This window comes from Hypomesus nipponensis, chromosome 26 (assembly GCF_054491055.1).
Source record: "Hypomesus nipponensis isolate SF chromosome 26, ASM5449105v1, whole genome shotgun sequence".
NCBI lineage: Eukaryota > Metazoa > Chordata > Actinopteri > Osmeriformes > Osmeridae > Hypomesus > Hypomesus nipponensis.
This window is the reverse complement of record NC_140386.1, coordinates 4,930,001-4,952,318: the sequence shown is the minus strand read 5'-3', so window position 1 is coordinate 4,952,318 and position 22,318 is coordinate 4,930,001. Positions and strand designations below refer to the sequence as shown.

General features: G+C 51.9%; 1 protein-coding gene across 1 annotated transcript in view; it reads right to left on the bottom strand.

Annotated features, from left to right (window-relative positions):
• col24a1 (collagen type XXIV alpha 1) overlaps positions 1–22,318 on the bottom strand; it is a 71,825-nt gene that overhangs the window by 39,764 nt on the left and 9,743 nt on the right. Inside the window, exons 3-14 of the mRNA XM_084692289.1 lie at positions 20,052–21,364; positions 17,014–17,067; positions 14,474–14,527; positions 8,770–8,823; positions 7,568–7,621; positions 5,785–5,829; positions 4,699–4,752; positions 4,275–4,319; positions 2,631–2,684; positions 2,010–2,054; positions 1,020–1,073; positions 183–227 (exon numbers count right to left, since the gene is read on the bottom strand). Of these exons, the coding sequence (XP_084548415.1) occupies positions 183–227; positions 1,020–1,073; positions 2,010–2,054; positions 2,631–2,684; positions 4,275–4,319; positions 4,699–4,752; positions 5,785–5,829; positions 7,568–7,621; positions 8,770–8,823; positions 14,474–14,527; positions 17,014–17,067; positions 20,052–21,364 (1,871 nt within the window). The remainder of the gene's footprint in view (positions 1–182; positions 228–1,019; positions 1,074–2,009; positions 2,055–2,630; positions 2,685–4,274; positions 4,320–4,698; positions 4,753–5,784; positions 5,830–7,567; positions 7,622–8,769; positions 8,824–14,473; positions 14,528–17,013; positions 17,068–20,051; positions 21,365–22,318) is intronic.

The window sequence follows — 22,318 nt, the reverse complement described above, 5'->3', positions numbered from 1 at the left end:
CAAGTAGGGTGAAGTGCCTTGCCCAAGGACACAACGTCATTTGGCACGGTGGGGAATCGATCCGGCAACCTTCTGATAACCAGCCCGACTCCCTCACCGCTCAGCCATCTGACTCCTGAGTTGACAGGCTTTGGCGGTCTGACAAACACACAGGGTATGCTCCCAGGGTTGTGAACACTCACCCTCAGACCAGGAAAACCGCCGATGCCAGTTCCACCGACGGGCCCCTGTGGAACAACGGTGAAGAACAACGTGAGCACAGCAAGAGAGATTGGACCATCTGACACACACACACACACACGCCGTAGCCATCAAACGCACTCTTTATGGGGCGGCCGGCGCACACACACACGCGTACACTCGCCATATCTAGAATGTTCCTTCTCTCCCTCTGTCCCACACATATGCACACACACAAACTCCACCCACACACACACACACACACACATACACACATATGCACAAGCAAACACACAGCTGCAATGTTTATGTACTGTTCATCTCCAAAGTACAGTACCAACAGGGGCCGGCGCAAAGCAATGCCGTGCTTCCGCACCCTGTCTCCTCTTTACGGCCCCGCGGTTTACACGAAACAGTTACTTTTACAGCCCTCGAGAACAAACAAAGGAGCAGAATCGGATCGTCTGCAGCATACTTTGCCTGCCCAATAAAGTCATTCCACGACTGCTGCTCTGATTGAACCCGGCCCAAGTTAGTCCAGCTAATCTTAATAGATTACGTATCAGCTCAGCCTTGGCTTTTGAAAGCCGAGGGTGAGCTCATCTCAGGACTGTGATGAGGGCTGAGTTATGGGGAGAGAGAGAGAGGCATCGTAATCTAAACCATGCCACTGCTCAATCTTCCCGAGACAGAGGGAGACATGGAGAGAGAGAGAGAGGCAGACAAACAGACAAGACAGGAAGAGAGACGTTGACAGCGAAACACAGAGAGAGAGGGAAACGGAGAGAGAGAGACAGAAAATCGGTCTCATACACGGCCCGGCTTGCTGGGAATCTTACCTCATCGCCATCAGGACCAGGAGGGCCCCTCTCACCGATGTCTCCAACTACACCCTGCGGGAGGGAGCGAGAGAGCGAGAGTGAGCGTGCGAGAGCAAGAGAGAGGGTCAGAGAGCCGGAGAGAGAGAAAGAGAGAGAGAGAGAGAGGGGGAAAGAGAGAGAGAGAAAGAGAGAGTCTGTGCGTGTGAGAGAGAGACGGAGAAAGATACAGAGAGAGGGGACAAGCACTTTCGCAATCTCGCGTCACCCCCTCATCACCCTTCTCAATCCACACGGGGTTAGCGACATCCAAAACACGCCTGCAGGCCGTGTTTGCCGTGGTGAGGCCTGAACCAGCCCACCGGCTTTGGATGGGCATCAGTGTCACTTGCAGGTAGAGGCGTGGGTGATCCAGAAGCTGGGCCGTCTGCCCACTTGGCACCACCTGAGCGCGAAGAAGGTGCCTTGCCGACACTTGTTGGTGTTTAAGTCACGGCTAACGCTTTTTTGGAATGAAAGTACGCTGGCTACCTTCTCGTTGTGTTGGGTCGGGCGTTGTCCGGTAAGCCCTCGTCAGTATCCTCAAACAAACGTTCACCTGAATGCCAGTGTTGGCTGAAGGGTGGTACATCTTGTGGTGCGTGGGACAAGTTTGCTGAGGCTTTTGGCATTGTTTCCCCTCGGATGCATTGCACGCCACAGGCAAAGAAGAGGCCTTTGATTTCTTCAGGCCTCTCAAGGATTGGCTTCAGCAGAGTGTGATGTTTGGGGGGGACCAAATGTACACGATCACGGCTTGCGTAACGCTTTTGGACCAGAACCCCCCTTCCCCACGTTCCTGTAAAGAGCTCTACTCACCGACACCAGATGACATGAAATGGTTCTCCCCCCCCCCCCCTCCACAGCAAATGACTTCTTCCCCCACAAATCGGAAGACAGTTCCCTACAGATGACGAACGCAGGGTTTGCGTTGTTCACGGTAGATCTTGGATTTCAAAGGTTGTCCATTACCTGTCTGCCTTTGGGACCCGTCTTCCCGACCGGACCGGGAATGCCCTGGAGGAAAACAAAAATGTCAACGTGACGTCACTCCCCCCAGGTGCACAAATGTCCTGCTCCTGGGCAATTCATCTGGTAACAAAACGATGACGTCAATGTGGAACATATGGGTTACTAGACTGGGAGAGTAAGCCTGAGTTGCGGTAAAACTATAAACACCATAATCTTCTCCAAGAAAAAGAAAAGGTCATTGATACTCATATGCGCAGTGTATCGTGGAAAGTATCGTTTTTACATATTTTATTAAGTCCCAAGGGTGCAATCACTGTCCATGAATCATTGTTGCCATCATATATGAATCAAGTAGCATTCGAAACCGTTAAGAAAATAATAGACTTTCCTGTATTTTATGACTCTGAAAATCTCAATAAATTGCCCTTAGTTGGATCATTAGCAGTGGAATATAATGTCCAAGACCCCTTCTGTACTGTGCATAGAGGAGACTTCATGATTCCGACACATGGCCAATAACGTGAGTTTGCAACCCACAGGGACTAAAGGGGCATCTGGTTAACAGGAGGTTGGGAGGCTGAGGTAATTAACATGAATTAAATAAAGTACAATGCCACATACTCTCTCGCCCTCCAGCCCTGGTGGTCCAGCAATCCCAGGAGGTCCGATGAAGCCCTGAAACATGACACGACGACACGCACATTTTAAGAATTTGCTTAAAACCTACATTTTGAAACGAGGTTTTTCATGTTTTACGATTAGACATTTGACTTCTTACTGTACTGTAGCACTTTGAGTGCAAGAAAGGTACATTACAAATAATATATTATTCATACATTGTACAATCAAACTTGATTCAGATTCATTATTATTATGAACTGGCTTATTTTATTTGGTTCTGCAGCAGTATCCATGAGGGTCTGGGAGAGATGGAGCAAAGACCCAGCAGAGATCTCCCGTGACTCTCCATAAGCAGCGTGATTTAAACCTTCGGCTAGAAGACCTCAGCAGGTCTGTCTTAAGACCATCAAAGCCAGCAGGGGCCCTCTGGCCAGGTAGAGTAATGGACGTCCTATGTAGGCCACAGCCTGGGCCCCGAGTCATCTCCTGTACATAATCATCCATTTGTCATCCGGCCGCCCGACCCCCGAATCCTGATTTACCGTTTCACAGGCCCGGCTTGTTCAACAACAGGTGCCGTGGTTTGTTCAACTCCCTCTCGTGCACGTTCTTCAGGCTCGGCACCCCCCCCCCCCCCCCTCCACACCCGACCTATGTCTCATAAAACACCTCAGCTGTGCGAAATAGGAGTTTTCACAGGGTGGTGGGTCAACCGGCTGTTTATCTGGGCCCCGTTGAGATGCATCAGGAGGTGCCTCTTGGAAACATTATTCCTCGCTGACGGGATCGGAGTAGATCACCTCGAAATCCTACGGGACAACTTGGGAGTTGACATGAGTCTAAGAAGTGATACCTCACCGCTTTAACTCGACCATCGCCCCACAAAGACGGGGAACACAGGGAGATGAAGGGGTGGACACGCGAGGAGAGAGGGAGCGAGGGAGAGAGGAAGAGGACATGAGGCATTCCACAATGCGGTCTGGAATTGGATTGGTTATGTTTTGGACTGTGGGTAACTGGTTTTGCATGGCGATTCAGACAACAACAATAAACTGCATTGGAGATGCCCATACATTCTTCCTCCCTCTTTCGTTCTCTCTCTCTCTCCCTTGTCCACATTCCTGGATCATGGCAATATGCCAGAAACATGGTGGCCTGTATATTCACCTAATGGTCTTATGTTGGATTTGAAGAAAACATTTTGGGGGGGGACAAAATGATGCAAATGGTTGAGGTTTCCTCATCATTCACCTCAGCAATGACGCAAACCCTCATCACTTTGACCTCGTTCTCACTCCCTAACTTACTTTCTCACTAATCCCTGTCTTTTTTTCCCTCTCCCTCTCCCTCTCCCCTCCCTCTCTATTGAAGGCATGCCCCGCGCTTCCTGAGAGAGGGAGCAGCCAAGTGTAGCCGTGCTCCTTATTGAAACCCCGCCGCAGACCCAGAGCCAGACCCCGAGGAGCTCCCAGCCCCGTAAGCATGCGGGGCTGTTAACACTAGGCAGGTCCCAGACCAGCCCCTGCAGAGGCCACAGGCCTGACACCGTCTAATCCTTTCAGGAAATGAAGTAGAGGCTCTGGCAGAGCGGGGCGGGGGGGGGGGGGGGGGGAGAGAGGGTAGTCGACAGACAGGAGTACTTACACGTACACCTTTAGGCCCTGGGTTACCTTCTGGCCCAGCCAAACCCTGCAACACAGAACAGCTGGGTGAGGAACGGCTATTGTGACCGTGCACGCTACAGAGAGCTAGGTAGGACACACAGAGCAACAAACATCTCTCAGAAAGGTCATGTACTTCAGAATTATATTAGGAAGAGGCTAGTTTTGATTGACAATTCTTGAAAAGTGAAAGGCATGCAGTGCCAATCATGCTGTAGGTCAATGGCTATGCTATACTTCCTTGTTTACAATGTTATCCATGTTTCAGATAGTTTCACATTTTGCTCATTGCCAGCTGAAGCAGATTGAGGATCAAGCAAAGGTATTTTTGAGTGTCATTTTTAGGGAATTGTGGGCAATGCAGTCAACCCAAGAGGATGGAGGAATCTGGAGTGTATTCACTGCACCTGCCTGCCAGGGTAACCTGCAGCCCCAGCCACTCCTGGTAGTCCTGGCACACCCTGTAGTACAGAGAGAGAGGGAGAGAGAGAGAGCCAGCAAGAGAGAGGGAGAGAGAGAGAGAGACAGAGGGGGATGGAAGAGGAGAAGAGAGAGAGAGAGTAAGGGGATGAAAGAGGAGAAACACAGACCCTTGCCAACACAGGAATAAAACAAGCACTGTTCCCCCTCACCGTGCTTCACTCCTCCTTCACTACTCCACCCCCCCCCCCACCCCACCCCACCTAACCGTGAGCACCTCTCTGCCCAGCCCTCGCTTCCCGCCCTCCGCCCCCTTCCTCTCCGCTTTCAGGCTCCCGAATATGCTCCTCCGACATGGCAGGGAGTCAGTCTGTCTGACAAGGGAACCGAGCCCAACTAGGAGCTGTCATCACACTGCCATCTTGTACCGGGAGAACCAACGCTGCGGTTCAGACTTGTAAGACCCCGACTCTGTTCTGTTCCTCCTCTCCTCCCATTCCTCCCCCCCCCTCGCCCCTCCATTCCTCCCGACTCCTCGCATGCCACCCTTCTCCTACCCTCCTGTCGTCTCCAAACCCTCCCTCCCTCCCTCCCTCCTTCCCCCCTCCGCAGTGTGAACCTCGTAGGCAACAAAAGACAGTGGCACCTGGGCCCTAATGTCACACCAACACCTCATGGAAATCGCCGGTTTTACGAGCCCCGCGCAGCATAGAGGCCGTTCGACGTCTTCATAATTGTTGGCCTGTAGCATGTGTCGAGAATGTTTTAACTCGGTGGAGAGCGAGAGAAAAATGGCAGAGATGAAAGGATTCGCTGACACGGGCGAGCTAAGGGAGTGAGGTAAGTGGCTGGTGACATACAGGCCACAGCTGTGTCTCCAAATGTGTGTGTACAAGTGAGACACAGTCCAGCCCCCCCTCAAGCAGGAATAGGACGCCGCATGTAGCTCATTTTTGATGTCACCACTTACCCCCCCTGCATTGTGTCTGTAAAACCAAGCGTTTACAAAATGGATGTCTGGCAGCTCAAGGCACAGCGATAGCGAGACATTCCACAAAATAGACGCTACTCACTTGTTCTCCTGGCAGACCCGCTGGTCCTGGATAGCCCTTTGGACCCTGCAACGCAACACAACACCCAATCACAAACAACGTCTCTGTAGTGCGTCACGTGACCCTATTCTGTTGCCACACGTCACGGCGCGAAAACCGTTCTAACAGCTGTTTAATCCAGCATCCAGGAACAAGACCCCAACGTGGTGTAAGAGCTCCGGAACATTCCGGAGCTTCCTCTCAGCACCCAGCAGTCTGGTGCCATCAAAGTTCAAAGGTGGCTGCGATTTACTGGATGACCTGTTGTGGCAGGCTATTTTTACCGCAGGTAACAGAGCACGACAATGACAGAAAATGGTGTGTGATTTTCTTTTTCAGATTAATAAAGAATCATTCTAAAGACATTGTCAAAATGATTGAGTCTGTGAACTTCTTGTAAGACAGGCAGGAATTTGAATCGACGATCATGATGCAAAGCATGAAGAAACATTTAAAATCAACACTGACAGACAGCATATAAATAGTTGGATATTTCCTTGAAAGCCTAGATGGCTTGCTAAAATACACAGCCTTTCAGTATGCCTGCCAGATTCTACATTTAGTTAAATAAGCACTTATTCTAGGCTTAACGAAACATAAATCCTTTTCAAATGCAAGATTTTTGGTCCACTTCAGCTGCTTCTCCTCCTGTCGACGGTTAATATCAACAACAGATGTTTACGGCTCGAAAACAAAAAGGGTCAAGGTTGGGACGCCATCTTTTCGGGCACCGACAAGCGGCTTTTCGGGCGGTGAAGAAGCCCTTGTAGCGCTTCCTAGGTTGTGACATATGAACCTTCACACTCGATATAAAGCCCACTGGGTGGGGGGAGGTGGGGGGAGCTTAGGCCCCCGAGTCAGTCATTTCCTCTGAAAATACCTCGTGGGGGCACAGTTCATGTGCTGGGTATTAGGTTCAGCTACTGCAAACACCAGTTCTGCCTCCTGAGAAAGAAGGGCAGGTATGTGGAGACAGGCCCAGACCTTCACTGGAAGACCACGTCATTAACTCTCACACGAGGCTTGTCCCGGCTTCGCTCAGGGAGACCTCTCCCCTTCGGCTTTTCACGGATGATCTGATAACTGCCGAGGAACACTGGAGCACCAACCGCTGTCCAGTTCAACGTCACTTGCTCCGTGAACTTATCCTGTGCGGCGTTCATCGTAACGGATGTTGGTAGGAATGTCTGAAGTCTGTATGTGTGTGTGTGTTCGTGTGTGTGTGTGTGTGCGGTCAGCACTCCTCCTTCCTCCTCCTCACGCCATTTGCTCTTTTGAAGAGGCATCGGATGGTGCCTGTCATCGAGGCCGTAACCTCTCGCAGAAGGCCTTTCCTCTTAAAGACGACCCCTGACCCCTGAAGGCCCCTCAGGTTCGTGCGTGGCGGGAGCCCGGGCCGCAGACGGGTCCCGTTCCGCATCCCCGTGCCGAGAGCAGGGTGGGCTTGAAGGGGTTACCCCCCCCCCCGGCCTCTGAGACAGGCTCTCTCTGTGGCAGGGTAACCCAATACTAACCACAGCCCAGCTCCAAAGAGCCCCTCTGCTAGCGTGTGGCTAACAGCCTGGGAGCTTATGCAGTGGGAGCATCAGGTGTTAGCCCCCCAGCACGGAGGAGAAAACGGATCGTCTGCCCTTCCAGAAGTCTCCTCTGCATGCAGCATTCGGTTCAGCTTAGGCTGGTTTCCGAAAATAAGCCCGAAGTCCAAACCAGCAGGCCAAACGAACGTGTACCCCCCCCCCCCATCCCCTGGTCGTGGTTCTCTTACCGTCGGACCTGGGAAACCGCCCGGACCAGGCAGGCCTGGTGGGCCTCGCTCGCCCTTGAGGGAGAGAGAAAGCGAACCAAAATTAGCCACAACACCCATGAAGATCTTCTTGGGTTCCGGGGCATGACGGTATACTCTGGTCACGCCCAAACCCTTGTGTGTCAGGATAGAGAAGCGAGAAAACAGAGGCAGGAGGGCCGACACCAAGTGACGTTCTGAGGACAGGGGGTGAGACAGTGCAGAGTGCTACAGTGTTAGTGGGAAGTGTTTAGAAGAAGACGAGGGTGGAACGACATGGCGAAACTGGAGCGCTGGTATGGTCCTCAAGCCGGGGCCCATGTACAGTTTACGATCGAGTAAACATCTGCAATCAGCCCCGAACGGGATGTTGCACAAGTCCTGTTTTCTCCAAATTCGTTGCAAAGGCCCTTCTAGCTTTATGAAATAGCAGACATGGTACAAAAGCAGAGATTTGAAAACAGATGAAGAGAAGGAACAGCCCCAGCTGGGAAGACATGCAGAGAGGAGAATGATGGATGGCGAAAGGGGGGGGGGGGGGGGAGCAAGGCTAGCCAACAGAAACAGCATTCAGATTGCAGCTGCTAAAGGCTACAAGCTATTGGCTAATAGCTCAGCCAGGGTTCTAGTGAAATGTCTGCTGCAAGGCCGATGGCTGGATAGCTTGATTTGCAGTCACACAGGGGCAACATAGCATCAGATAAGAGGTATAATAAAAAAAATAATCGGTTCAAAAGCTGTAAAACATTCTCATTCCACTTTCACTTTCGACCAACAAAAGAGTGAATGTTTGACACACAACGCAAACGGCAGAAACGAAGAAAAAGCGAGTTAAAAATAGATACGAGTTCAAGCGAGGGAAAGCGAGGGGCTGCGTGTGGAGGGGGTGGGGGGTGAGGGAGCTGGCGGCGAAACAGAGCAAGAAAGGGAAAGGGCACTGAAAGATATTAGGAGAACGACGTGTGAAAAAGGAGCAAAAGACGGGTGAAGATGCTGTGAGGTGAGAATCCCTGACAGCTCTTCAGAGGAGGCAGCAGAGTGTGTGTGGAGAGAGAGAGACAGAGACAGAGACAGAGAGAGAGAGAGACAAAAGGAAGGAGAGGGAACAAAAACAAAGGAGACAGACAGATCCATGCCGACTGGGGCGCGAGTGCGTCTAGCCAGGCAGCCCAGGACGCCTTTACCTTCTCTCCTGCGGGAGCCTGGCCTGGAGACAGTCCCGGGTCGCCCTTTGAGCCCTGTCACGGGGGAGATTTACACAGGTCAACACTCATTTCAGCACCTTCCAACCCCCACCTCCTCCCAACCACCCACCCCTCTCTGCCACATGGGCAAGGGGGCAAAGGGCGAAGGGGGTCAACTCCGCGACCGACGCCTCACACAGTGGCGGGTCCCGTTACGATCGCCACCCGATTCCCACGCTCTGCTGAGGCGGGCCGAAGGAGAGACGGCTCCGAGGACGAAGAGTGATGCTGGAAATAGCCGTTCATACAGCCCGGGGCTTTCTTAAAGGAGCTTCAGCCCCGATGGTGATGAGTTGGAAGGGCCTAACGTGAGGGAATTAAGTGCCCTTTGATAACGGGTTGATCTCTGAAGCCCTTATTGTGAAGGACCTAAAGACGAGTTCTTATTGTGAACTCTATGTTTTTACTGCTGTATTTTATTAGTGGTTCTTATAGCCTTTTAATTTGAAATGTACGTCACGGGCTTATGGGTAACGGAAGCATTAAATGAACACGCACTTTCTACATGTGAAGAAGTGACTGATGTGCATGACTTAAGAAAGACAAAGCAAAAGTAAAGGTTCTACATAAAGGACAATTACGGAATTACAGAAATTAAAGGCCACTTTATTTTTACAGCCCCCAAGTAAATGGGAGAACAAGGTTTGTTAACTTCGTAAAACATTGTTAGCCAATTGTCTGCTGTTAGCAATGGCACTTGTGAATTGCAAATGGTAATGTGAATATACATGCGTTTGTTTCAGCTCTTACGGTGTTGAACGCATTGCAGTAACGTAATAAAGCTTTGCATGAAGCATCAGTTGGAGAGTGACCATCCTTTAAAGCTTGGGGATGTTACACTTAGTGTTTGTGCGCGTGCCTGTTGTGCGCGTGTTGTGCGTTTTGAGATGTTCTTTGTTCCATTCCAATTGATTCATTTTCAATAAAATTTGTTTCTTATGAATGTAATTATCTACGGAACCTGGTGAAGACAAATTGAAGACATTTCCCAAAATAAAATGTCTCCCTTCTGCATCTTCTAGCCCTCGAAAGGAATACAAGAGATGGCCTGGCTTTCCCCAGCGGCCAATTCCCCTTTCCGCGTGATCTACACTGTTCTCCCGTGACTCGGGAATGACAGGGCGATCTGCTGTGTGCGGACAGGCTTAAAGGCACGATGGAGGAGATGACTGAGGTATTGACACGTATGGGTGGCGAGGACGTTTCCCTAAGCCTCTCTTTCAGCCCGGACTGACACGTGTGTGTGTAGATGACGGCAGGAGCGACAGAGAGAATCTCAGCCCTGTGGAGGAACAGACAATGGAAACAACGGCCCTAAGTGACTACTTAATGCCTGGCAAATACAGAAAGCCACAACGTTCACAATGGAACGACTACGTCCACACACGCTTTGCTTGCATGGCCTTCGATGTTTTCATGTTTGTTTTTTTAAACTCTGCCCCGTTCCTCAGCGAGGTATGAATCGTTTCTTCGCACACATCGTGACATCTACAACGAAACAAGACTCGTCTCCCATTGTTCGGACGCAAACACAACATCCGAAAAAAACGGACGCGGCGATCAAAACAACGGGTTGCATTTCTAAAGCCACCCCGTTTTGGATTGACACGAGTGTGACAAAACATGGTTTCCTTTCAGTGCCGTAACCTCAGCCGGCTTGTGAACCGCACACACCACGATGATGTCATACTACCACGCCAACAAACGGGGCAAACACTCTGCCCATGGGAGTGGTTCCCTACTTGAGGTGAAACAGCATTTCAGCCAAATCTCCCAAGAGCATGAGTCAAAAACCAGACCCCTGTTCTACATTCTCTACTGGATGGTGAGGCACAGACTAACACACTAACACATTACTGGTCAATGCTAAACTTTCCATGAGTTTAACCAGTAACCTTGAAGAAACTTTGACCCTTTGTCTTCGTGGGGTTGATTTTAAACATGGATTTGACTGATGGCATTGAGCAGCTTGGTTGGGAAAAGAGGATTACCCCCACAACAGAGGCGGAAGCGTAACCTCGACAGCCTCTTTCTCCGTGTGAAACGTGGCAAAAGAGCATGACTCACATCGTTCCGTTTCTTTCAGGTTCCCCCGAGCGCCTCGTCATAACATTTCATGCTCGCGCTCAAACAAACCGTCAGTGGAGGCTTTTAGCGAATCGCCAGAGACTCATCACACATAAGGGCCGCTTGTTTCGTATTCCTCCGTCACCCCGCCGGCCTTCAGAACACAGTTCACAGGGTGGGGGCCTTCACCCGGACAGAGACAAAGAGAGCTCTCTCCGCCCCCGTCTCCAGAGTGAGTTTGGGGTCTGAGAATGACTCATCGATGCCGTGCTTAGCGCCAGCAATGGACCAGCGTTTCGCCCAGGAGTCTTCCAGCAATCTCACATGGCGCCCGAGCAACATCCTAAGTCACACCGGAACACATGCATCCATATCCCAAGCCCGCCATCTGACAGATCAGAGAGGACAGCAAAGCATTCCTGTCTTTGAGTGTGTGGTTTGGGGGAAACATATTCCATTTCGAAAAAGAACTCCCATTGCATGAACAAGGCCACATTGATTCATTGTAATCCAGTCAATAAACCAAATGATCCAAATGCTGTGAGTGACAGTGAGGAAATCCCATACCTCCTTTGTTCTAATCCCTGGGTGGACCTTGTGTTCCCCAGCCACCAACGAAAGAGCAAGATTGTGGAGCAAATCTATGGACTGCAGGTCTGGTTGGGTTTAACCACAGAGCCCCAGACGCCCTGGTCCTGCTCCCATCATCCCCAGCCCACATCCCTGCAAGTGCGGCCCCCATGCGTCTGACTGTCTGGGAGAACCACCGCCAGGCCTGGGTTAGGCCCCGGAGCAGCCATCTACAGCCCCTTTACGAGCGAGACACTTCCTCCCCTTGGCGTAGTAAAACCTCAGCACAGCAGGGGGAGTATTGGAGGGGGACGGAGGGGGGGGAGTTGCACTGCTCTGAAGACCCCCCACCGACCTCCAACACTAGACTCCCAGCTAGGCAGGTTGGAGGAAGCAGTTGTCCTAGACCCAGGGTCCCGGTCCCGGGGGGGGGGTGGGGTTAGAAGTGTTTGGAGTGTGGAGGTCAAGGGTTCGAACCCCATGGTGGTGAACCCAGGAGGTAAAACCCAGAAGCTTCTATCGGCACCCTAGTAAAACTCCAGCTGCTTCTCTGGTTTATATGACGAGGGAGATGCTGATGAAGTGGATGCCGGCCTTGGCTACCTCAGATACGTGTATAAAACTGTTTACTAGAAAAGCGAAGACGTCTTTCATGAACCACACAAAGCCTTCGAATGAGCTCCTTCGCTCTATCCCATCGCCTGGAAGAGTACATGCGCTATAAAAATGGCCGCACCACGCAAACCCAACAGCAATGAGCGTCTAAATATAGGATGCGCGGGGCTGTTCGGAAAAACCTGGGCTCCACGTGTGTTCCATATTTCGGAGACAAAAGCCCAACACGTCCAGACCCCAACCATGATCTCAATGTGAGTGTGTGTGTATATTGTGTGTGTGTGTGTGTGTGTGTGCGTGGCTGAGCTGTCCACGCATCTCTAACGCGCATTGCAGGAAGGGGGAAAGCCAATTCTGCTTACAGCTTCACAGTATGTGCGTTCAAATACAGTCTGTGTTTGCATACAATGGCACACATGACACATACAATTGGCTTATGTTGAATGATGTTATTTAGGAATGGCATTTTCTCCTTCATACACACGTACTTCACAAACGTGTACATTTGCCATCCTCAAGCTGGTAGCAGCGTCATAGAAGCACCAAGCCCCGGAGAGTTCCGTCCTTCCCTGCACCAGAGGCAGGGAGCACAAGTCTGCTGCACCCGAGGACGGCGTAGGCCAGAGCATTTACATTTAGTCATTAAGCAGACGCTCTTATCCAGAGCGACTTACAGTAAGTACAGGGACATTCCCCCCGAGGCAAGTAGGGTGAAGTGCCTTGCCCAAGGACACAACATCATTTGGCACAGCGGGGAATCGATCCAGCAACCTTCTGATTATTAGCCCGACTCCCTCACCGCTCAGCCATCTGACTCCCTAGAGCAGACGCGAAAGCGTGCAGTCAGACGCGTTCGACGGGAACACGCCCACAGGACGAGAGACGGGGGTTCCTCACACACCCGGGAGAGCTCAACACCAGACCTGCGGATCATAACAGGGCCCTTTGGCTCGAGGCCTGTTTCCTTCAGTCTGAGAACACGCTGCTCATTCTCCGGTGCGTGTGCGAGAGAGAGCGCTATGTTTGGGTGTACGTGTGTGTGTGGGGTGTGCGCGAGACTGCATTGTATATGTGTGTGTGTGTGTGTGAGTGCGTGTGTGAGCAAGTGTACTTTGTACTTTTTCCTGCCTGTGCTTCACCTTGGTTTGACTACACTGACTGAGGCGGAGATTTATCTTGTCAACTTCTTCAGCTTCAAGCTTGTGGGGAGGGAGGGGGGATTCTTAAAACCATACATAAGGTACACTAATGATTTTAACCACCCCCTGCCCCCTCCCCACGACTCCAAAATGACTGATGTTGTAAATCATCTGTCTCTTTCTCTCTCTCTTATCTACAAGACAAAGAGATGGATTGTGGGAATGATTCATAGTGAGTCTGTGAGGATCAGTGGATCTCATGCAGAAAGCCCAGATGCTTCTCTGTCACCAAAATGACTTTCCAGTCTCTCCTGGAATCGCAGCAATTCTACTTTTTTGGATGAAAGTTTCCCGAGTAGAGCACATGTTGCTATGGTCCAAAAACATGTTCTCAATCACAGTCACTCGTACTAAATGTTCCACATCAAACGCATTGACAAAAAAGCCGTCCGTTTACTGTGTTTATTAAGGATACAAACCTTGTGTGACAAACCGTAAACTGGAGGCGCATGTGTGTTTAAACTAGCTTCAGGTCAACTCAGTCTGTCTGTCATTTCAAAGACCTCCGCAACTATAGTGTGGACGACAAAGCATCTATCTGCTTCATTCAACAAGTGGTACCGATGAATCAACATCCAATTCTCCGGCATGTGTTTTTCCATCCACCTATCAAACAACCCCCTTATCGCCCCTCCCCTTTAATGCCTACTCAATCAAATGACATACACAGGCATTTTCCCCTCGTCCATCAGCTAAGAACAGACAACCAAAGGCCTCCGTCATGCCCAGGGGGCATTTTCCACCCAATCAAAAAAAAACGGCTACATTCTCCTCTCATTGGCCAAGACAGGAAATCCAGTCGTCATTCCAAGAGACACAGTGTTCTGAGCACCCACTCTCCAGCGTAATGTGGGTGTAGTTCCTGTGTCTTCACAGAAATCATGTTAACAAGGAGGCTTTTTTGGACGAGGGCAGCGAATTATGACATTGACCCCATGGCCACACACTGTGTGTGATTTCTCAGGGCTCCCTGGCACACTACATCTCACAGCATGCCCTACTGGAGAAGAGAAAGCAGGGTGGGGGGAGGGGGGGGTAGCGTGACATCGAACATCCCGGGCCTGCGTCTGAAATTCCGAGGACCAGACAGAGACCTCTGAGACAGCAGCCCAGACACTAAACAGCGCCGGTTCTTTCTGGCTTCTCCGGAGGGGGCTGGGGGTGGAAGCTCAGCCCAGATCGGGGACACTCACCTTGAGTCCGGGAGGGCCAGGCAGACCAGGGTTTCCATGCGGACCGGTGGGACCCTGAAACAGACAAGCAGACATACAGAGAGACAGAGAGAGAGAGAGAGACAGAAAGAGAGAGAGACAGAGAGAGAGAGAAGCAAGACAGATTAGCCAACAGTCCATCACAATGACAGCACAGTATTTCGTGTTCAATCAGACGTTAGGTAAGACTTCCAGCTGAAACCCTTGCTGTGGAGAGAGGGTGGGACTGTGTACAATATGTGAGCTATAACTCACATATTGATCCAACTGTTACGGTACCTAAAGTGATCTTGCTGGCTGGCGAGATGGAGAGAGACGAGCGTGTAGCCGATATATTATGTCACGTGTTTGGTCACGTGCCAAGTCTGTGCCCGTCCTTCGATCACAGGAATGCACCCTCAACACACGCGGAAGGGCACACCCGGGCACGCTTGCGCACGCGCTCCCGCCCACGCGCGCGCTCACGCCCAGTTGTGGTAGAAAATGGGATTTCCGACGAGCTTTTGTTGTCAGCAGAACGACTCATGAACTTTTCTTGATCACAGTCCCAGATGCATGTACGAACACGCACACACAGTCCCTGCACGCACACACACACACACATCTGCACCCCTGCTGTTCACCGTTTTGGGCTGCTTTCTCTGAAACACGCATTTGAGGCATGAGGTCAGACGACGCTCTTTCATTTGCAGAGTGATCAGTCAGCATGCATGTCGGTGATCAGCCGCTAACAGACTCTAAATGATGGGGTAGAGACCCGCCAACCTCTCTTTACAGGTTCTTTCCTCAAACACTTGTTATTAACCTATACGTTCACACCCCACCCCCCCCCCCGCCCCCCCCACCCTACGTCGCTCACACGCACTGCACAAAGTACCTATCCCTCAATCTCTAGTGTCTGGTGCAACTGAGGCCATGTGGTTTTTATAGCTCAGAGAGAGAGAGAGAGCTGTCCTTACTGTGAGTAACACCCACCCCCCTCCTCTTACTCACACACACACACACGAGAACCTTGATCATATCGCTGCCTCTTTTCGTCTGTTTTCCCGACCTTCCCCTTCCCCTCATTCCATCCATCACCCATCTTAGCAGGAGCAGATGGTTTCAGGGGGGAGCTAAAAGTGTACCCTCCTGTGGAGGGGCGGGGGCGCCCGGTGGCTCACCAGATACGGCAGAGTGCCGACCATGCAGAGCCAGGCCTAATCGCAGGAGCCCGGGTTCGAATTTACCTGCGTGCCTCCCCCATCTCTCTCTCTCTCATACATTTCCTGTCTCTCTGTAACTGCAACTATCGGACTAAAGGAGACATGCCTTTCAATATATATATATCTTTAAAAGTGTACCCCACTAGAGTGGTGTGCGTGACTGTGTGTGAGTATAGGACACGCCTGAGGGGGTTTGTGTCCACAGTGCTAAGACAGTAGGCCTGTAGTACCCACACAACACATTACATACTTCTTTGACTGTTTGTACTCTATGGGCCACCATACTGGACCAATCCCAAGCACCTTCCCAGAAGTTACCCTTGAGACTGAGTGATTTCAGGGGTCCATGAACTAAGGAAAGGCAGGGACACGACAGACAAAGAGAGTCTTAAAAACTGGCTGTATCCGATTACCAAACCCACTACTGGTGCGCGCACACACGCACACACACACACACACACACACACGCTCAAAACATCTCAGGCTGTGAAGGGAACTTTGTGGAGACTGCGACATCTGGAGCTGGTTCCTCCATCTTGAGTTGATGCTGCGAAGCCGAGCGATGGTAAACAACGCCTGCTCTCTCTCCCACGGCTCCTCCTCTCACTCCTACACATGGCTGCCACTCTGCCAGCCTTCCTTCTCGGGACCTGCGTAAACCCAGGTTGTGACTGTCAGCACCTTGGGTAGAGGGGAGTCAGGTGGCTGAGCGGGTAGAGCATCGGGCTAGTCATCTGAAGGTCGCCAGTTCGATTGCCGGCCGGTGCACATGACGTTGTGTCCTTGGGCAAGGCACGTCACCCTACTTGCCTCGGGCGGAATGTCCCTGTACTTACTGTAAGTCGCTCTGGATAAGAGCGTCTGCTACATGACTAAATGTAAATGTAGACATACCGGATCACTGGGCTGAGGTCAACCAGATAACACATCGCTCATGTCCGTTACTGCTGAGGACGCTAGGCTATATGTTGTCAGACGACGAGGGGTCCAGGTCTGTTGTCTTGGAGGCATTGCTCGTCTGGGCTGTACAATGAAAGTTGGACTCGATTTGAATGTGCTTGTAATGAGTAGGCCCCGACCCGGCACGCGTCGAAAAGCCAGTCGACGTGATCTCGACCGCACGTCGTTTTGAGACGCCTCCTTTTGCACGGCCTTTATTCCATTTCGAAAGCCATTGGGACCTGTTGGTAATGGTTATGGGAGTTGTGGTGCGATCGGACCCAACCCTGGGAGGGGAGGGCGTCTGAGGCTCCTAGGTCATGACATGAGAGTGACATCACGTAACCCTAGGTGACAGGAAAGGCTTAGCGTACTCACCCGAGGACCTCTCTTTCCTGCAGGACCAGGCAGGCCAGCGGGACCAGGGGGACCCTGGGAGAGAGAGAGAGAGAGAGAGAGCATGTGTGATAAAGAAAGAGAGAGAGAAAGAGTGCATGTGTGATACAGAGAGAGAGAAAAAAGTGTGTGTAGGAGAGTGTGAGTGTACGTGAGTGAGAGACAAAAGAAAAAGAGAGAGAGAGAGGGAGAGCGCATTAACACAAGCACAAACATGTCGTTCACCGTGACCAAAAAAACACAGTTGAGCTGGTTAAGTTCAAAGACAAACGAACAAAAACGTCCTGAACAGAGCTAATAGATTCGCTCTGAGGAGGCCGGATCACGTTCCATCCCCCTGCATGCGCCCGAAGCTACAAGCCCTCCGGTCAGTTCTGGAAGAACAGGAACGTCGGGAACACGGGAGAAGACAGGGCAACAGGAAACACATGGAACGGTTCCACTACATGTTCAGTTGGGCTCAAGATGTACAAGAGTCCGAGGGAAAGCCCCACATATTCCAGAGATGAGACAACCGTCTTGGTAGAAGACTCAAAGACTCGCATGCTCAGCACCTGTATGTGTCTGGACAAAAAGTCAAAATCCGCCAAAGACAAGTAAGCAATGCCTGAAAGCTCATGTTGGTCCGTTCCAAGCCGAAAGTCAACCCAGAGGCAGTTGACAGCAGGATACGGCCACGTTTTAGCCAACACATCCAACAGATAACAACTTAATGCCAATTTGTCCTGCACTTGACATCACAACTCGGTAACAAATGAGAAAGGGTTGATCGAGTTATGGACTGTGGAGGGAGCCTACTGTTCTCCTCCTTCAAAGCCAACGATATAAAAACACTGTATGTGGTGTAAACCCCGTTCGGTGGCTTGCGGCTTCATCCCACGTCCAATAAGCGCCGATGAGGAATGAGAACTTCGAGTCTTTCCACAAACACGTCCTCCGAAAAGCCAAAGCCGATCGACACACAACGTACTGCATCCGCCTCAGGAGGAGATCCGCGGGCCACCGTTTTCTCGTTTACGCACGAAGTATGATCGGAAACTGGAGGGTGTTCAAACTTATTTGGCCCCCGTCGCGTTTCCTGCAACAGGCCCCTTTCCAAATAAAACAAACAATCCAGAATATCACTGGAGCGTCAAACAGGATGAAGATTGGAAGAGTCTGTGGGAAGGTTATGCCTCCGTCGTGGACGCGCCGTCGCCGTGGTACCTTCGAACATGCGGTCTGCAGCCCCCAGAGGCGGAAGTCAGACCATCACGGCGATACATAATCGGTCTTGAGAAGAAGCAACGGATATCAATGTTAGCATGCTCTTTTCATGAGACTTCCACGCAAATTCTTTTTTTGTTTTTTTTTTGAACGAGCTCAGTGATGGAACATGACCCCGCCTGCCAGGTGTGTGATGCCTGTTGGTTCACCCACGTCTTCCCTCGTTTCCAACGTGTCACTTTACTTCATGGTCCACCTGGAGGAAACGGTGTGTATCTGTGTATGTCCACGCGCGCGTGTGTGTGCGCGCACGCTCGCATGTCTGCTGTATGCATTTGGGTCAGCGTGAGAGTACACAGAACATAGTAGTGTGTGTGTTTTTTCCCCACACGTGTTGAGACAGTATGTGTGTGTGTGTGTGTGTGTTTGTGGGAGGTTATCATGAGGAAAGACCTGCACAACCCCCCTCCCTGCGCTGGTCTCCCAGACAGATGTGAGCTCCTAAGCTCCACTCCTACACACAGCCTGACGGAAACAGTGAACACGCCACCACCTTCGCCATTGCAACAAGGCCAAGAGACACCACTACACTCTTGATCGACTCTTCACTTGCTTGCTGTCTATCCAGGATAGCGTACATGGCACCCTCATCAGCAACGCCATCTATAATCCCTTCAAAGATGGCCGCACCTGACGCATATCAAAACAAATGCTTCTCCATAACTAATGTCGTTGTTTGATTACATTGTGGGATATTGGAAAGAATTGTGTGCAGACACTTGTTTTCCTCAGTATTTTTGTCTAACATTGAATACTCAAATGTGTATATGACCTTGGTGTTTTCCAATATCACATTCTGACCCATTAACCCTGAACTGACCACATCAGGACATGGAGGAGTCAGAGTACTTCCGGAGAAAACCAACAACCAGTTGCTGCTAACATGGTGCCTACCAGAAAAACTCAAAATCCAGTCAAATAAAGTTTTACTGAAGACCTTAAAAACAGAAACTCGAACGTTATCCAATTAACAAATTGGTCATCTTCACCATTTTCTACAGGTCGGTGAGTACCTCGTACCACGTGCAATGCGAGGTGTTTAAGTGGAGTAGAGCAGCTACGCGTCGCCTTGGAAACCTGTGAAACACCAGAGTCCCCAGTGTGGAGACGCTGACGGCAGCAGCGACGCTATGGAAATGCTATGGAAACTCGGCTGGATCTATCGACACATGTAGCATCAGCACGCATACATTCTGAAGGCCTGAGGTGGGAGAACATTTTACCGCGACATCGAGATCGGCGCCATAACAGAATGGATCCCTTGTTCTCACTTTGGAGACGCGCGCGAGAGAAAAAAAACCTAAAAACAAACTCAAAGAAACAAGGAAACTGATGAGATCGGATGACGTCGCCGTTTGATGCTTTCTCTGTGCTCGGTCGCTAGGCCAAGGATGAGAGACCCGTCCCCCCTCCCCACCTGAGAGAGCTGGCAGTATTTCAAATATGACGTGTTATTTTAACCACCTGTTGATACATGAAAAAAATAAAATAAAAAAAAAAGATAAAACGATTGGACACGCCACCCTTTCGCTCTCTAAATCAATGCACAGGCTCTGCCAAAATATGTTCCTCCACATTTAGACAGCGCCAAATGTGATGTGGGGAAGCACTCAAAAGCCTAATGGTCATAAATTAGGGGCGTTTGCCTTGCATTGTAATTTGCCGCGCGTCTTTGCTCGGACTTGTCTCAAAAACCTGACGCTAACATTCTCCCCATCTGCGACCGTGAGCATTCAGAAAACGTAGACACCTACCGTAGGCCCCGGATCTCCTTTGGGCCCGTGTAAAGCGCCGTCGTAGTCGTAGAAGTATTCGTATCCGTAGTCGTAGCTTCCCATGTCGACGTCGTAGCTCCCGTCCGCACCGTGTTCCTCGGAGGTGTCCACCTGGTTCTCCCGGTACAGCGTGGTGCCGTTGGTCCTCAGCTGGTTCTCCAGGAGAAGGTCTGTGGGCCGGGGCAGAGAGACCCTGGGCCTCGAACTGTTCCTCAAGCCCTCCTTCAAGAGGCTCTGCCTGACGGGGGGTACCGGACCCGGGGTTGGGTCGGGGCCCGCCCCGGGTCTCCTCTTCTCCCCCTCCTCCTCCGTGGTGTTCTCGGCCTGGGGGTCATGCTGTCTGCTGCCCCCTGCTGGGGCGGGGGTACTCCTGCGGGCGATGCCCAGAGCAGCGAGCCCAGCGAGGGTGCCTGACGCGGGGGTGTCGGGGTCTAGCCTGGGGGTGAGAGTGGTGGCATGGGCAAGATGCTCCAGCAGGGAGCTCTGGGTCCCAAGCCCCAGGGGAGCCTGCTCAGAGGAGCCCAGGCTTGGGTGCGGCGGTCGGGAACCCTCGGTGGAAAGGCTGGGAGACGTTCCGGCCCCGGTGGGGGTCTGGCCGTTTCGGAAGGCGGGCACCGTGCCAGACTCCACGGAGGGGGCGGAGGAGGGGGTTAGGGGTGGCGGGGGCGATCGGAAGGTGTCTGCCAACCTGCACTGTTTTTTTAGGTAGTCGCAGTAGCGGGAGGCAGCGCGGGCCGAGGGGTAGATGTCCAGCTGGCATATGCGGCCCTGGAACGGGCTCGATTTGGAGTTCATCCTCCCGAGGGTGAGCACGCCTCCGGATCCCAGCGTCGGGGCCCGGGTGAGGGTCTGCTCCCGGCGATGCTCCGCCCCGCAGTCGGCGTAGAAGGACACTGAGCGCGGACGCACGCCCAGGGCGAAGGCGTGCGGCGGGCGCCCGTCCCGGAGGCGGTGGGCGAAGTAGACCGAGGTCTTTTCGCCCGTGTGGACCACCACCCTGTTGGGCAGCAGCTTGACGCCGAACTGCAGCCTGTCCCTGCCGTCACGCACGCTGAGGAGGAAAGCATGGTCCGCTGGCCAGGAGCCGAGGCTCACCACGACGGAAAACTCCTCGCCGATCTCCGGCGGGAACAGGCCCCCCGCGGGGGCTTCGATGTGGGCGCCCGGATCAAGGGTGACCCCGGCTCCTGGGGGAGGCCCAGTCAGACGGGAGGGCGAGGGAGGGGAGCTGGTCCCGGAGGAAGGGGCCTCTCTGCTGTCCGTCAGGCCCAACCGATGGAGGAGATCGACACCTGAGAGGAACAGGAGAAAGGGGGGGGTGGGGGGGGCGACTGTGAGACAGCTGCTTAGGTTCAGACTCATACACACATTCTCACAATCTCTCTCTCACACACACACACGGATTCTCATACACAGTCTCTCACACACACACACACACACACACCACCTTCCAGGACACACATTGAGGACACATTAAGCTCCTAGGAGAGAAGGAGGGATGCCAAATGTTTTAAACAGAAAGAAACGCGGAGAGCGGTCGCCGTGGGGAACGGAAGGGGGGGGGAGGAGGTATCGAGTAGAGGAGAAGAAACAGAGAACACAAGGTGGTCCAAGGTCTGCCCAAGGCTCGGCCGCGCTGCAACAGATTACCCACAATGCAAGAGAGGACGAGCGAGCCCAGCTGGGCTCCAGATGAGAGCGGGAAGTCACTGAGAGCCGGTGCAGTACTGTACTACGGCAACCCACGCCACAGCCTGTTTGAATCAATCTGCCACCAGAGATTCATGATATCTACTTTTCCAAAACAGCTGAGTCATGATTCCCCCCCCCACCCGCTCCCCCTTAATCCCAGGTGATTACTCAGAATATGTCAAGATTGTTGACGCTGAGGTACAGCAGATGAGTTTAAAAGACAGTCAGCGAGGGAGGGATATGTCAAGGCATGGCAGGTTTGGGCAGAGGGCAAAACAGGTAAAAGCTCCACATACTGCCAATTTAATGTCCAAAACACACGGCTACATGCAATACTTTAAGACAACTGAGAAAAACCAACATTTTAGGAATAGAAATGAAAAAGAAACTGTAATAAGGAAAATAATGAGCGGATGGATGGATGGATGGATGGATGGATGGCGAGAGAGAGAGAAAGACAGAGTTAGAAGGAGAGGTGGAGGGGGATGTGCTCAGAGGCGCAGAAAGAGACAGAAAGAGGCAGAAAGAGGCAGTGGCGGCGTGGGATCCGGGGA